General features: G+C 42.5%; 1 protein-coding gene across 1 annotated transcript; it reads right to left on the bottom strand.

Moving 5' to 3' along the window:
- Positions 1–1,161: 1,161 nt before the first annotated feature.
- LOC115140464 (ALK and LTK ligand 2b-like) lies at positions 1,162–5,331 on the bottom strand. Its single transcript, XM_065026308.1, has 6 exons — positions 4,443–5,331; positions 3,570–3,912; positions 3,221–3,274; positions 2,904–2,984; positions 2,675–2,749; positions 1,162–2,098 (listed from the first exon to the last, which is right to left on the bottom strand). Exons 2-5 carry the CDS (start codon positions 3,847–3,849, stop codon positions 2,685–2,687), a joined length of 480 nt encoding a protein of 159 aa, XP_064882380.1. The 5' UTR covers positions 3,850–3,912; positions 4,443–5,331; the 3' UTR covers positions 1,162–2,098; positions 2,675–2,684.
- Between the last annotated feature and the right edge of the window lie 7,882 nt (positions 5,332–13,213).

Here is a 13,213-nt window from a genome sequence, read left to right as displayed (position 1 = left end):
GAAGAACTGGGCCATTTACAGCTTCCAAGAATTGTGTACAGATCCTTGCAACATGGGGCTGTTTCATTATCATGCTGAAACATGAGGTGATGGTGGCGGATGAATGGCACGAGCCTCAGGATCTCGTCACCGGTATCTCTGTGCATTCAAATTGCCATAGATAAAATGCAATTGCATTCATTGTCAGAAGCTTATGCCTGCCCATACCATAACCCTACCGCCCTCATGGGGCACTCTGTTCACAACGTTGACATCAGCAAACCACTCGCCCACATGGCGCCAAACACGGTGTCTGCCATCTGCCCTGTACAGTTCAAACTGGGATTCATCCGTGAAGAGCACACTTCTCCAGCGTGCCAGTGGCCATCGAAGGTGAGTATTTGCCCTCTGAAGTCGGTTATGACACCAAATTGCAGTCAGGTCAAGGACAACGAGCACGCAGATGAGCTTCGTGGAGATGGTTTGACAGTTTGTGCAGAAATCCTTTGTTTGTGCAAACCCACAGTTTCTTCAGCTGTCCGGGTGGCTGGTCTCAGACGATCCCGCAGGTGAAGGAGTGGGATGTAGAGGTCCTGGGCTGGCGTGGTTACAGGTGGTCTGCAGCTTTGAGGCCGGTTGGACATGCTGCCAATTTCTGAAAAATGATCTTGGAGGCGGCTTATGGTTGAGAAATTAACAATCAATTCTCTGGCAACAGCTCTGGTGGACATTCCTGCATTCAGCATGTGAATTCCCTGAAGACCTGAGGCACCTGTTGCAATGTGTTGTGTGACAAAACTGCACATTTTTTAATTGTATTGTCCCCAGCACAAGGTGTACCTGTGTAATGATCATGCTGTTTAATCAGCTTCTTGATATGCCGCACCTGTCAGGTGGATGGATTATCTTGGCAAAGGAGAAAATGCACACTAACAGGGATGTAAACAAATCTGTGCACAACCATTTCTGTGATCTTTTATTTCAGCTCATGAAACATGGGACCAACACTTAATTAACATGTTGCATTTATATTTGAGTTCAGTGTATTAATCTAGACCTGTAAGGAAGCCAGAGACCTGTGCAACCTACTGGATTCCTATAGATTCCAATTGAATCAAATTGCCTGTTATAGTCAGTGATGAACAACACCACGTACTTTAAGAAACAACAGAGAGAGGCCGCTCATGTTTGTACCAATCTTATAATTTATTTAAATATATTTCATGTTTTTGATATATATTTTTTAACACCAAGTTAATATACGTCAAACACTTTCATTTATGGTTGTTATGTGGATTCCTTTTATGCTTTTTACAATATGTACATATTGCACTCAGGTTAGAATGTTTATACATACTGTATGTATACAGAGGAAAACATATGACAACTTGAATATATAAATATACTATGTACCACACTCAGACTCACAGGAGGGTTTCTTCTTACACACAACTTCTGACTGCAACCAGTGCCTAATATATAGCGTCTCTTGTTTTAATACATGTCTTACAAAGACAAAAGGCAAAGAAATTGTCACGCAGTTAATAATTTAATCATACGTTTCAGTGTGGTCACAGGTAGGTGAGAGAATGTCCGAGATAGCCTTATATCCACTAATAGGTAGTGCTGCTGACAAAGATATGACGCCGAACCACAACAGAAATACAACCTAAAAAGGCATGTTGCAACCCAACCAAAGGATTTGATTGATTCCAATTGTTGTTGTTGGTTGTTTTTTTTAGGGGAGGGGGGGTTAAAAACAAACAAAAGCATTCCCTTTTCTCTTTTGGTAAAAACCAAGAAAGAAAGAAGAAAGTAGAGTTTGTCCAGCCAGCAGGACAATAATAACCACGAAATCTGTGGTTGCTGCCATGTTTTCCCCCTTCACCTTCCGTATCTTCTGTATAGTCTCTTGTCAAGACCCGCAGTGACCACAGACTGTCGGGTCCAGGCAGGCCTGTGGGTGGTAATCCATGCCTTTGTAAAATAGTGAACTCTGGTGACGGACACTGCGTAATGGTGGACGTGACTGGTTCCACTTTGTTTGGTTTCCCTGTTGTTGTCTAAGGCACTTTTTTTCAGGGCTCTGTCTTCTGGACAGCTCTGGTTTGGCTTCAACCTGCGAGAGAGAGAGGAAGTGAAATTTAGTGCTCTCTCGTACTTGGCAGCGCCCAGAAATTCTTTCCTCTCCAAAAGTACCATGAAAAATGGAGAAAGAAACATGATTTGTTACAGATCTGTATTTCATGCTGTGCTCCAAAAACTGTGTCGACAGCGTGCATGGCACTGATTAGATCTACCTATAAGGCTGAGAAAGACATTTTAACATTAGTTAACTTCTTCCTTTCAACTTAATGCTATGACTCTACGCAGTAAATTGAAACCATGTGAGGTGCAGTTCACCTTTACCAGGTGTTTTAGGTTACATTTCACTTTTGCAACAAGTATTTTTTATGTGGGAAAAGTACTATTGATTTGTGTCAGGTTTAACAATGCATATTATTATACATGTAACTGGTGTATTTGATTAACACTTTCTGTTTGACCTATGTAAAGCCCATTAGACTGTTATTAGTTTCACTGAATAGACAAGGACCTCCATAAACAAACATACACAATACTTAGGGCCCTGCGCTCTACCAGACCATGTGACCTGACTAGGAAAAACTCTTACAAAAATGATATGCACACTTACTTGATTTCTGCTACCCTTCTGTACATCGTGGGCTCCCTGCTAAGCGTGTGAGAAGCCGTGCGCATCTTTTGAAGTCTTAAAAGGAATGAAAAGAAATAGAGGGATGAATGAATGCCTGGGAGACAGTACTATGCCTCCCCTTATACATAACACGTGATGTGCCTATAAACACTGCTTTAAATCCAGGGAAAATGTATTCTTTGTCATATGAAGAGGTTGAGGAACTTACATGCAGGTATTGTGCAGTCTCTGGTGTTGTGATATAGTCTGTATACGTGCTTCCTGCATTTGGGATTGAAATACAGAGGACCTGAGGGACAGAGAAAGCCTTTGAATTAAAGCTGAGCAGTCCAACTACTATCACCTTTCTTTCCCTTTCTTGTCCTTTACATCCTGACCCACCACACTCAAATCTCCTCTCTCTCTCTCTCTCTCTCTCTCTCTCTCTCTCTCTCTCTCTCTCTCTCTCTCTCTCTCTCACAGCACTCAAATCTCTCTCTCTCTCTCTCTCTCACACACACACACATCATATGATATATATCTCACCTGTTAAGTGTTTTAAAAACTTTTCTTTCTTTCTGAGATCTCTAGGAAATATTTCTGAAAGACAAAAAAGAAGGCAGGGGGTGAGAACAGGAGATCAAAGTGCGTTTCTAACTGTAAGTCGCTCTGGGTAAGAGCATCTGCTAAATGACTCAAATGTCAAATGTAAATCACTTTCTTAAGATTCAGCAACTTCAACATTCCCCAGGCATAACATATTTGAATGATGTGCACCCAGTACCCTCATAGCGCGTTACATTCCGTGGTGGTCTTTTTACTCCACCACTTAAGACTGTTATACAACATATTTTGGAGTTCATGGTAACGCCCAGCTGTCAATGTGCGAACTCACCAATAATTTGATCGCCACTATCTGTTTTGAGGTTTCGTAAATCCCTTTTTGTCTCAACTGGGGATTCTCTCCTAGAAGTCGACTGTGATGCTGCGTTCGTGCCGTTCTCACCGCGGCTCTCCTCCACGTGCCTCACTATGTCTGCAATCCGCCTGAGTAGGCTCTTGTCGTTCCTCGCGACCGTGGGAGCCGTGGCTGGCGCGCTCTCCTCACAGTGGCTGGTAGTACTGCAGATCAGCAATATGAGTCCCATAACTACAGGCTTGCACAGTCCGCTCATTGCTACCACGGGCTGAGGAAAGGGATCTCCCTCTCTGACGCTGCCGTGAGTTTAACGAGACCCCTGCAAGAGTTAAGACTTGGGGTCATAAGTGAAGCCCTCTGACGCACAGAACCATTACATTGTGTTCTTATCTTCAGCATTTCTCCAACATCAATTATTACATTATATAACCCCACATCTACCATGCCTATATATCCTGTCCTCTTAGACAGAGTATTTCAATGTTAGTCTACACCTGTTGTTGAAGAAGCATGTAAAATACATTGTATTATACTATATATGACCTATTCACACCCATTCATGCAAGCAAATACGACATCTACTTTCTATAGGAGATTAACAGGCGACGAACCAACTTTCATCGATCAAATCGATCGATATTTGTTTATTCAAACAAAATAGACGGTCAACTTTGTAGGTTAGTTCCAAACAAGTTCACTTTTTCTTACAATTCCTTAAAGCAATTCCAATAGTTCTGCTTATGTTGGACAGTAATGTTGCCTTTATGAAATAAAGTGCTATAGTTAATCAGAATGCTGTCCACTTGAGAAAGTGTCAGAGAGAAGTCCGATGGAAAACTGTGAAATTACCTGCTTTGTCTCCGTTTCTAATATCCTCCAGTAAATCCGTCGATGTTTTAATGTCAACGCTATTGAACCGCGCCGGATAAATCAGTCTTCGGCACTGTTCTGCCCCATACCATTCCACGATTTAAAACACGACCACAGAGGAAAGGACAGAATCATCAGTTTTTATAAGAAGTGTATTTGGGCTGCAAGTGCGGTCATCTTCTGATCCTTCCTTGACCGACTTGATGGGAGAGAATGGAAAAGTAATTAAAAGGTCTGCTCCATATAGCCTAGAGGCTAACTTCTGTGTGCGCCTTGATGAAGTCTCAGGTTGTTTGCCAGGGTGCCACTCACTTTTTATTCTCGCTCTCATACGTAAGGAGCTGTCCCTCGAGGATCACCATGTCTTCAATTAGAATGGCGTTATGAACACTCGTAAATAGGAAATATCACTCAAATTTCCCGATCATCCGCTCTGCCTTGTCAATTTCTTTGCGCTCTCCCTTTTTCGTCACTCCACTTATAGCCTATTTGCAATACGCGCTTACCAGGAAGCTTTTTTAAATTGTTTCCTTGAACTGAAATTCCAAATGACTGATGTGAACGTTTGCAGATAACCGCATCTCGTCTTGAATATACTCATAATAACCTCCAATAACCTCGTCACTTTACAAATCAATAACAAATAAACTGAACGACAAAACAATTACCCACCATGACACAAGCTTTCGTAATTATTATATTATTTGCGTAATTCCAACATCGATTCATGAATAGGTGCCAACGGACTGAGAGGAACAAGTGAACTGAAGCCTTCGCCCGGTTTAAGATTCGTTTTGTTTACTTTCGTTGGTACAACTCCATCTAAGCAAAGCCTCATTGTGTAATTGGCTTGGTTTCACTGACCTACCTCCCCCTGAACGCTCATAATTGGTTTCAATCTGTTGGATGGAATTTGAGATCTGTTAGATGATGACCAATAGCCTACTTATCAACTTGTTGCAAAACCTTCCCCTGTTTGAAACTTTCCCCATGTGTCTCTTTATTTGTGTTTATGGGGTCTTCATGACAGCCGGTAACACATGTTGCCAAGACTCCTTCGTTTATCGGATGTTCAAATGATAGCAGGCCCATATAACGATAATTGACACGATATCTGGTGTCTTTCGATAAAGGCAACGCCCAGGTTAAATGTTACTGCCGTGCATAAGGACGGTGTGGTGCTGAAAGGACAGCGCTCACCTGCAGTGCGCACCTTCGAGAGTAGCTGCTGCTACACCAGAAGGGAGTGGGGACTGGTGTGTAATCATACAATTTGCTAGAGGGTTGTGTATAATAATATATTGTTATTATTATATTTCACTTAATAAATCACTTTCAATCTTTCTGCCTATTATCAACAATGTAAATCAATCAAACATGTCTGAGTGTCCATTCCGTTCGTCTTCATCCCTATAGCTTACTCACTGGCATGACATCAACACTATACCTTTAACACACACCGGCATTGTCTCTTGGGGCATACAGATACAGGCTATCGATCTACTAGGGAGGGAAGGAGAGTTCTGAAAGAGAGAGCGTGTGTGTCAGAGATATAGAGAGTGCCTCTGTGGAGGTAACATTAATATATAACGTTAATCGGTTCTAAACTAAAACTAAAATCTACTGCTGTGAACGCTGTGTCAAGTCTGTGACTAGCGAGTGAGGTCTATAATAAACGAAGGCGGGCGTTGAAACAGAAACGCTGAATGCTCTCATGCGATCCTGAAACACCTTGCATACTGGGCGTATCTACCACCACCAACAACCACAGCGAGTCAACTCAATCAATCGAAGAAGAGTGCGTTTAGCCTTTCTCTGTGTGAGCCCTCGTGCCTTTCCCTATAACAAAATGTCGTATTCATATCCCCTCCACAAATATGCCTTACACGCGCTGATAACACCACATCTCATGTCACATTCCGCTGGAACTTTTGGCCAGGCATATCACCCACCACATATCACAATGTGACAACTACCTGTCCTGATGAAGAGTGAGTGATAAGGAGTAAAAACGACACATACAGCCAGCCAGCCACATGCCATGTCTCAGTCACAAGGCCTTTGTCAATGCATAAAGAGATGGAATATAGAGGTCAATTTAGGCAGTTGGTGTCTCAATCTGCTATGATTTGAATGAATAAAAGTAGCCTATCATGGAGTGTTTGCCTGTAGTGAAATACCCTATTTAACCCTGTTAAGGTTCAACTCTTAAACATTCTTCTGACTCATAGGAATTAGCAGGGGCACAACTTTGGTTTTAGAAGTGGGGGGCCATGAGGATTAGTCATTGTTCACCTTACTTGCCCACAAATGTTCCCTTTCTCAATTTGTCTGTTTTTTATACTCATACCACAGTGATGAATGATTTTTATATCTTCTTTTAGAGTGATGACCTACATGTCCAGAACATGCTGAATGTATAAATCACTATGATTAACCTCCGTTCTCACAATATGTGACCTCTGCTGGTCACCTGATTTTCTGTCTGGTGGGTTTTGTGGGAGGTCTCTAATTTCTTCTCCTTTCCCCCCTCTCTCTTTTCTGTGCTGTGTGTGTTCTTCCTGGGTGATGATATAATACATTTGATATTATACATTACACCTCTGTCATGCACCGTTCTCCTCAGGGTGTCCCGTCAGTTGGTTTTTACTTCCTCAAGGTGATATTTGAGATGATTCTCTGTTCTTTGTCAGAATAATGAATGAGATGTCCTCTGCACTTGGCGCCACAGCAAAGGAACCCATGTTGTCGTAAACAGGAATGTTGGAATATCTTCAGTTGTGCGGGTTGGTGACACTTTTTAGATTTAGGCTTTTGGAATCCACTAACTGTTACGTTAGGGCCCAACTCAAAAACCGGTAACTGGATTTCCAGGCTGATTTGAAAACGTGTGAATGTGTAACCGGTGTGAAATGGCTAGCTAGTTAGCGGGGTGCGCTCTAATAGCGTTTTAAATCGGTAACGTCACTCGCTCTGAGACCTTGAAGTAGTTGTAACCCTTGCTCTGCAAAGGCTGCGGCTTTTGTGGAGCGATGGGTAACGATGCTTCGAGGGTGGCTGTTGTCGATGTGTGCAGAGGGTCCCTGGTTCAGGGCAGAAGCGAAACTGTTACAAAAGCAAAACAGTAATTCAGAAATTAATCTAGATAACAAATTACACATTCATCCTCTTAGTAATTCAGTGCAAAAAAGAAACTGTCCCCCCCCTCGTTTTTATTGAATAGGGCTCTTAAGCGCTGATAAATGCAGGAAGGAAAATGGCATCCACCCTAAAACATATGTGTGCTTTTGGGATGTCTTCCTCCCCCTTTCCACACGTACGCCTGTTATCTTAAATATTAGCCCCATTTCCTATCCCAAATTACAAACTGCTGTACACACCATTGTAAACTATTACAAGACCTTCTCTGCATGTGTTTCTGGTCAGTCTTAATCCTGTTCAGATATAATACAGACTCCTGTTGCTGTGTCTTTCCCTCCCTCCCTCCCTCCCTCCCTCCCTCCCTCCCTCCCTCTGTCTCCCTTCCTCACCCTATACACAGCTCTTTCTCGCGCTCTCTCTCTCGTTACATCTTATCTATTCATACATTTTCCACTCCTTGTTCACACTAGGAATCCTCTCTTAAAATCATCCATAACCCCCAGATGTTGGTTTCTTACTGTGATAACCGTTCCCACTCCTCCTTCTGGATCTCATCATCTCTCCTTAATTCCTGCTTTGGTCCTCCGCTTAGGTGAAAATGTTTTTGGGCCAGCCAGCCATCTCTCTCTCTCTCTCTCTCTCTCTCAATTCCATTTCAATTTAATGGGCTTTATTGGCATGGGAATTATATGTTTACATTGCCAAAGCAAGTGAAATAGATAATAAACAAAAGTGTAATAAACAATAAAAAATGTACAGTAAACATTACACTTACAAAAGTTCCAAAAGAACAAAGGCATTTCAAATGTCATATTATGTCTATACACAGTGTTGTAATGATGTGCAAACCCTCTTCCGGAGGGTTTGTCTTTGGCACTGTCATCTCAGGCTATTTAGGAGTTTGATTTGTGTGTGTGTGGTGTGCTTACACGCACACCGTTCACTCTTACGCTTTCCTCTGATGTACATTTTCTTCACATCTTAAGCAGTTGAATCACATTTTTATTTATTTTACCTTTATTTTACTAGGCAAGTCAGTTAAGAACAAATTCTTATTTTCAATGACGGCCTAGGAACAGTGGGTTAACTGCCTGTTCAGGGGCAGAACGACAGATTTGTACCTTGTCAGCTCTGGGATTTGAACTTGCAACCTTGCAACTCTCTAACCACTAGGCTACCCTGCCGCCCCGGGAGGGTAGTGGGGGTGGGGGGATTAGATTCGTAGATATCAAATTGTATTTGTCGCATGTGCCGTATACAATGAGCTGGCTTACGAGCCCTTTCCAGTGATGCAGCGTTTAAAAATTACAATAATAAATAAAAAATAGTAGCACAAGAGGAATAAAATACACAAGAATGAAGCTATATACAGGAAGTACCAGTACCAGATCAATATGGAGCTATATACAGGATGTACCAGTACCAGATCAATGTGGCGCTATATACAGGAAGTACCAGTACCAGATCAATATGGAGCTATATACAGGAAGTACCAGTACCAGATCAATGTGGAGCTATATACAGGAAGTACCAGTACCAGATCCATGTGGAGCAAAATACAGGAAGTACCAGTACCAGATCAATGTGGAGCTATATACAGGGAGTACCAGTACCAGATCAATGTGGAGCTATATACAGTACAGGGAGTACCAGTACCAGATCAATGTGGAGCTATATACAGGGAGTACCAGTACTAGATCAATGTGGAGCTATATACAGGGAGTACCAGTACCAGATCAATGTGCAGGAGTACTAGATGAGTGTGCATGAAGGCTGAGGGTAGGGGGTAGTGGGCTCCCCAACTAGGCATTTGAACAGTCAATCACCTGGGCCCAGTTTTTCAAAGTTATCTGGATTTCGCTTATCAGATTGAATTAAATGCATAGAAAGTATTAATAGAACGGACAAATAATTGTCCTGAATGGGGACTCCCATTCTATTAATTACATGTATATGCATTTAATCCGATAGGCGAAATCCAGATTGATAACTTTTTTTAAACTGGGTCCTGAGTATTACTATAGAATCTTGTGACCCTGCATATTCTCTCTAGACATACTTCACTGCTGTAAAGGTCGCATCCAATATTCTCCATGTATGATCATATAAGTACTTATAATGTTAACTTTAATACACTACATCACAAAAAGTATGTGGACACCCCTTCAAAATATGTGGATTTGGCTATTTCAGCCACACCCGTTCCTGACAGATGTATAAATCTGAGCACACAGCCATGAAATCTCCATAGACAACATTGGCAGTAGAATGGCCTTACTGAAAAGCTCAGTGACTTTCTACATGGCACGGTCATAGGACGCCACCTTTCCAACCAGTCAGTTCGTCAGATTTCTGCCCTGCTAGAGCTGCCCCGGTTAACTGTAAGTGCTGTTATTGTGAAGTGGAAACGTCTAGGAACGCAAAGTGGTAGGCCACACAAGATAACAGAACGGGACCTCCGAGTGCTGAAATACATAAAAATCAACTGTCCTTGGTTGCAACATTCACTACTGAGTTCGAAACTTCCTCTAGAAGCAACATCATCACAAGAACTGTTTATCGGGAGCTTCATGAAATGGGTTTCCATGACCGAGGAGCCGCACACAAGCCTAAGATCACCATGCACAATGCCAAGCGTCGGCTGGAGTGATGTAAAGCTCACTGCCATTGGACTCTGGAGCAGTGGAAATACATTCTTTGGAGTGATGAATCCCACTTCACCATCCCGCAGTCCGACGGACGAATCTGTGTTTGGTGATGTGTGTATTATTCTCCAATATACACTACATTACAAAAAGTATGTGGACATTATATGCTGTAGTGTTAAGATTACAGCACATAATGTCCACATACTTTTGGTAATGTAGTGTATATTGGAGAATAATACACTGGGAGAAGAATTCAAGAAATCGAAGGATAATGCTCAGTATGATATAGTGAATGATCAATGTTTAACTACTATCCGATAAGGAATGAATGGAATACATATTTCACCCCCCACCCCCACCCCCACCCCCAAAAAAGAAAACTTGACATGAAACAAATGCTTTTCTTCCATGTTAAACACACATGTTTGTTATCAGGATTTGGAGACCGGGAGAGAAAAAGCTAGAGAAAGTGTAGGATGTGGGTGAATTGGCCATAATGCATTTCACATGTGCCCTGGTGTCCTCATACAAACCCGGGCACAGCAACCTGCACGGGAGGCTAGGGCGACTGGATGCCATGAGCCACAGTCCCCCCTGTCTGGATCCAGCCTTGTACCCTCTCATCCACCATGCAGAACTAACTCTGCCCGTGTGTAAAACAAAAAGGAAGCAGCCTCAGGAGAAACATACGTAAATGATACACTTTATACAACTGCATTTCATATGATGTGCAATAGCCTGTTCCATATGCAAAATACCCTGGACAAGGCACAGTGATGCCGAAACATTGGTGTTTTACACAACAAATAACTGGGAGTTTATATAAAGAGTGTGTAACTCTCTTTATTTTTTTGTAGCTTACAGTTCATTCACTGTTAGTCAGTACCTCTACACTAAATAAATGTATCTGGGTGTGCGCCAGCTCATGCTTTTTATTAGACCATATGCAAAATGGAACAAATTAAACTGTGCAAACAGTCATGCTGTAAACACATGCAGTATCATACTGTAAACACACGCAGTATCATGCTGTAAACACATGCTGTATCATACTGTAAACAGATGCAGTATCATACTGTAAACACATGCAGTATCATACTGTAAACACACGCAGTATCATGCTGTAAACACATGCTGTATCATACTGTAAACACATGCAGTATCATACTGTAAACACACGCAGTATCATGCTTTAAACACATGCTGTATCATACTGTAAACACACACAGTATCCTGCTGTAAACACATGCAGTATCCTGCTGTAAACACATGCAGTATCCTGCTGTAAACACATGCAGTATCATACTGTAAACACATGCAGTATCCTGCTGTAAACACATGCAGTATCATACTGTAAACACATGCAGTATCATACTGTAAACACATGCAGTGTCATGCTGTAAACACATGCAGTATCATGCTGTAAACACACGCAGTATCACACTGTAAACACAAGCAGTATCATGCAGTAAACTACATGCACACATGCAGTATCATGCTGTAAACACACACAGTATCATGCTGTAAACTACATGCACACATGCAGTATCATGCTGTAAACACACGCAGTATCATGCTGTAAACTACATGCACACATGCAGTATCATGCTGTAAACACACGCAGTATCATACTGTAAACACACGCAGTATCATGCTGTAAACTACATGCACACATGCAGTATCATGCTGTAAACGCATGCAGTATCATGCTGTAAACACACGCAGTATCATGCTCTAAACTACATGCACACATGCAGTATCATGCTGTAAACACACACAGTATCATGCTGTAAACACATGCAGTATCATACGTCAGCGTCAACTCACCATCAGTACGACCAAGAATATGTTTTCCGCGACGCGGATCCTGTGTTCTGCCTTACAAACAGGCCAACGGAATTGATTCCAGGCAGCGACCCCAAAAAACGACTTCGTAAAAGAGGGAAACGTAGCGGTCTTCTGGTCAGACTCCGGACACGGGCACATCGTGCACCACTCCCTAGCATTCTTCTTGCCAATGTCCAGTCTCTTGACAACAAGGTTGATGAAATCCGAGCAAGGGTAGCATTCCAGAGGGACATCAGAGACTGTAACGTTCTCTGCTTCACGGAAACATGGCTCACTGGAGAGACGCTATCCGGGGCGGTGCAGCCAACGGGTTTCTCCACGCATCGCGCCGACAGAAACAAACATCTTTCTGGTAAGAAGAGTGGCGGGGGCGTATGCCTCATGACTAACGAGACATGGTGTGATGAAGAAAACATACAGGAACTCAAATCCTGATTCAGAATTCCTCACAATCAAATGTAGACCGCATTATCTACCAAGAGAATTCTCTTCGATTATAATCACAGCCGTATATATCCCCCCCAAGCAGACACATCGATGGCTCTGAACAAACTTTATTTAACTCTTTGCAAACTGGAAACCATTTATCCGGAGGCTGCATTCATTGTAGCTGGGGATTTTAACAAAGCTAATCTGAAAACAAGACTCCCTAAATTTTATCAGCATATCGATTGCGCAACCAGGGGTGGTAAAACCCTGGATCATTGTTACTCTAACTTCCGCGACGCATATAAGGCCCTGCTCCGCCCCCCTTTCGGAAAAGCTGACCACGACTCCATTTTGTTGATCCCTGCCTACAGACAGAAACTTAAACAAGAGGCTCCCACGCTGAGGTCTGTCCAACGCTGGTCCGACCAAGCTGACTCCACACTCCAAGACTGCTTCCATCACGTGGACATGTTTCGTATTGCGTCAGATAACAATATTGACGAATACGCTGATTCGGTGTGCGAGTTCATTAGAACGTGCGTTGAAGATGTCGTTCCCATAGCAACGATTAAAACATTCCCTAACCAGAAACCGTGGATTGATGGCAGCATTCGCGTGAAACTGAAAGCGCGAACCACTGCTTTTAATCAGGGCAAGGTGTCTGGTAACATGACCGAATACAAA

Source organism: Oncorhynchus nerka, linkage group LG13, assembly GCF_034236695.1.
Source record: "Oncorhynchus nerka isolate Pitt River linkage group LG13, Oner_Uvic_2.0, whole genome shotgun sequence".
In the NCBI taxonomy this organism is placed as follows: domain Eukaryota; kingdom Metazoa; phylum Chordata; class Actinopteri; order Salmoniformes; family Salmonidae; genus Oncorhynchus; species Oncorhynchus nerka.
The sequence above is the reverse complement of the archived record's forward strand: the minus strand, read 5'-3'. Positions and strand labels throughout refer to the sequence as shown.